Below are 3,079 nucleotides of genomic sequence, written 5' to 3' on the forward strand. Positions count from 1 at the left end.
TTGATATATTTGTGAGAGTTAGCCTAACAACAACTTTAAAGACAAACTTAGCTTCTTCCAACTGACCTCGTAGCTAACGGAGACAGTGGGCGTTACAATACTTATAGGATGACGAAGAGGAGGATCTTATGGAGTATACTTTGTAAACTATAATGGAGTTCTGCTTCTCTCTCTCTCTCTCTCTCTCTCTCTCTCTCTCTCTCTCTCTCTCTCTGTTATTATTTCTGGGTTTTAAATCTGTATCCATTTAAGTTTTCCGTTTTGTTTTGTCTGCTAATTTGATTAGCTTAGGGACCAAACATGAATACATAGTATAATTGAAGATTTATGAGATAAGTCGAATAATACAAGGCTCAAAAATAGAATTAAGCAATAACACAAGGACCAAAATCACTATTTTCCCTAAGTACTTTATTATCTCTAGCTACTAGAAAAATTACTAAGTACAGACAATAATATTCCACACTTTTATTGCATCTTATTCTTTAACACACAGTTTATATCTAAAACATTAATTAATAGAAAAAATGTTGTGGCTAAATCATATCGAAACTTCAAATTAAATAAGGTCATCATCATCCTCGAGCATATTAACCCATGCTTCTATTCCTTCTCCACATTTTGTACTCACAAATATGACCATATTCTCATATGGAAAAGTGGTAGTGCATACCCATATTGGCTTTCCCCATCCAAAATCCACTTCATACACAGGAAACCTACACCAGCTTGTAAAATTACAAAACTCAACTTCCCCCTTTGAAAACATCTCCACTAATTTCCCCATATGTTTCAGAAAATCTTGTCCATTTTGTAATATCTTAATATAATCACTATTGATATTCTTTATTGCATTTCTCAACTGGTACACCAAATCATCATCATTAGTACTTGCCATCATTTCTGGAAATGCTAGTGCAGCTGTCCATAAGTTCCCAAAGGAGTTGTCCGGTATGGTTGGATTCATTCTTGACCTTATATTCACCGCATGAACTGCAGCAAACATCTTTTTAGAATCTTTTTTCATGAAGTGCCTCCATACAAAGGCTGAGAGAGCTTCCACACGAGTGGGATCTTTCACTTGTGATCTTGAAGAAGCTGATTTCCTGAGGGCACGGTTAGTGAAATTAGCTCATGAAAACATGATCCGCCTAATTTGTCTAAGTTTGAGTTGTTCATTGACCCATCTATTTATTAGCTTAGTCCATTTCACCCCATTACAAAATGGAAAAATCGCGTTTGTATTTATGAACGTAGCTATAGTTTCAAAAAACTACGAAACGTAGCTATTAGCGCTTATACAGTATGCGTTGATACAGCTCTTTCATGCGACATCAGCTGATATAGTATGCGCTGATACAATTATACCCACCTAATACCCGCCGACATCGTTTCTTTTTCGATACACCGATACCTACCTGATACAACAACTGTAGCTACGTTTCATAAATATGCAAACCATAGCTACATTTCGTAATTACACTCTAAGCTATAGCTATTTATGAAATTTTCTCTTAAAAACTTGGGCTAATGTGATTTGGGACCCATGAGAGATCTTATCAATATATTTTAGAAAAGACATTTTTTTCATTTGATATGTTATATATAGCCATGATAAAGAAAAAAATTAGTTTTACTAGGTGTTAACAAATTATTATAAAAGAACAAGCAAGGAAATTAAAACATAAAAGAATTGAACGAGTTGGGTTATGACCCGCTTTTTAGCCCTGCTCGCCAATTTGACACCCCTACCTGAGGGCATCAAGCTTTTCCTTGTCGAAAACAAATCTCCTCGTCGTCATCAGCTTTTCCTTCTTCATCCCTATGGATGGTTTGAAATTCGAATTAGACAAGTCTATCGGCGGGAAAAGAGTCCTTGCTAGGTTAAAATTAGGTTGCACAATTTCGACGTCCCCTCGGGTAATGGCTGCCCATGCATTGATGAATGTCACTATGGACGAGCCATCACCAACTTTGTGTGACATGCACACCCCTATTGCAATCCCTTGATCACAATCAAATAAATTAACTTGGACTGCTAGAAGGACATCATCGTCATTTCCTAGTACTCGCGGGAGGAATTCTCTTAAGTCCTCCATCTTTGGAGTTTGTATAATATGTGAGAGGTTATAACCATGAACTTGAGCTTCAATAAACTCGGCTCCAGCATCGTTACAATCAATGGAATATTTGTTATCATTATTGAGCCTTCCAGCCAATGGGTAGAATCGCGTTAAAGCATCGGCTAGAGATTGTTTTAATAACTTTGTGGCACGATTGATATTGTTGTGATGTTGGTAGAAGAAAATTAGAGGGATGAAAACTGGAGGTGAGATTTGATCAAGAAGTGATAGTTTGTGAATTCTAAGAGGTGAAGGAGTTGGGGATGATGGTTTGATCATTTCTTTCGATATGATCTCCACCTTATTGGCTTCCATGCCTTTATGATCCTCTCAAAATTAAACAACTTGTTATTTTAACTAGTTGTACTTTTAAATGGCTTGTACCAAAAAATGAAGAGTGTTTTCACAATGCTCTATATATAGGATGATATTATGGGTAGTATAGTTGAGAAGAGTGCTTTCACAATGCTCTATATATAGGATGATATTATGGGTGCATGGTAGGTTGACATCAACGGATCCCAAACATATTTGACTCTTTTGAGTACTAGAATGTGGAAGAATAGAGACGATGAGGTCCGGTTGGTTTAGGTCCGAAAAAATCAAATTAAATAAGATACTCCCTCTATCCCAAAAAGATTGTCCTCATTTCCTTTTTAGTTTGTATAAAAAAGATTGTCCCTTTTCTATATTTAAAAACAATTTAACTTTATGAGATGATTTACAATCACATAAATATCTAAGACTTTTTTGGACCACACATTTCAAAAGTATTTTTTATTTCTTAAATTGTCTTGCTCAAAAGAGTGGCAATCTTTTTGGAATGGAGGGAGTATTAAAATCTCTTTTTTTTTTTTTTTTTTTTTTTTGTTGGTATAAGCGTGTGTATGCACATAATATGTCTTGACTTATTTTTTTTTTTATCAGGTAATTAGTGAATGAAGTAAATAATATGA

General features: G+C 35.1%; 1 protein-coding gene across 2 annotated transcripts; it reads right to left on the reverse strand.

Annotated features, from left to right (window-relative positions):
- Positions 1 to 386: 386 nt before the first annotated feature.
- On the reverse strand, positions 387 to 2,572 carry LOC132042254 (stemmadenine O-acetyltransferase-like). 2 transcript variants are annotated; one of them, XR_009411398.1, is made up of 3 exons: positions 1,753 to 2,572; positions 493 to 1,106; positions 387 to 418 (listed from the first exon to the last, which is right to left on the reverse strand). XR_009411398.1 is itself a non-coding variant. In XM_059432853.1 (2 exons), exons 1-2 carry the CDS (start codon positions 2,436 to 2,438, stop codon positions 560 to 562), a joined length of 1,233 nt encoding a protein of 410 aa, XP_059288836.1. In that variant the 5' UTR covers positions 2,439 to 2,572; the 3' UTR covers positions 449 to 559. The 2 variants fall into 2 exon arrangements, 1 of the variants encoding a protein (XP_059288836.1); XM_059432853.1 differs by lacking the exon at positions 387 to 418 and having other exon boundaries at positions 449 to 1,106.
- Positions 2,573 to 3,079: the final 507 nt, after the last annotated feature.

This window comes from Lycium ferocissimum, unplaced genomic scaffold, assembly GCF_029784015.1.
Source record: "Lycium ferocissimum isolate CSIRO_LF1 unplaced genomic scaffold, AGI_CSIRO_Lferr_CH_V1 ctg14313, whole genome shotgun sequence".
NCBI lineage: Eukaryota > Viridiplantae > Streptophyta > Magnoliopsida > Solanales > Solanaceae > Lycium > Lycium ferocissimum.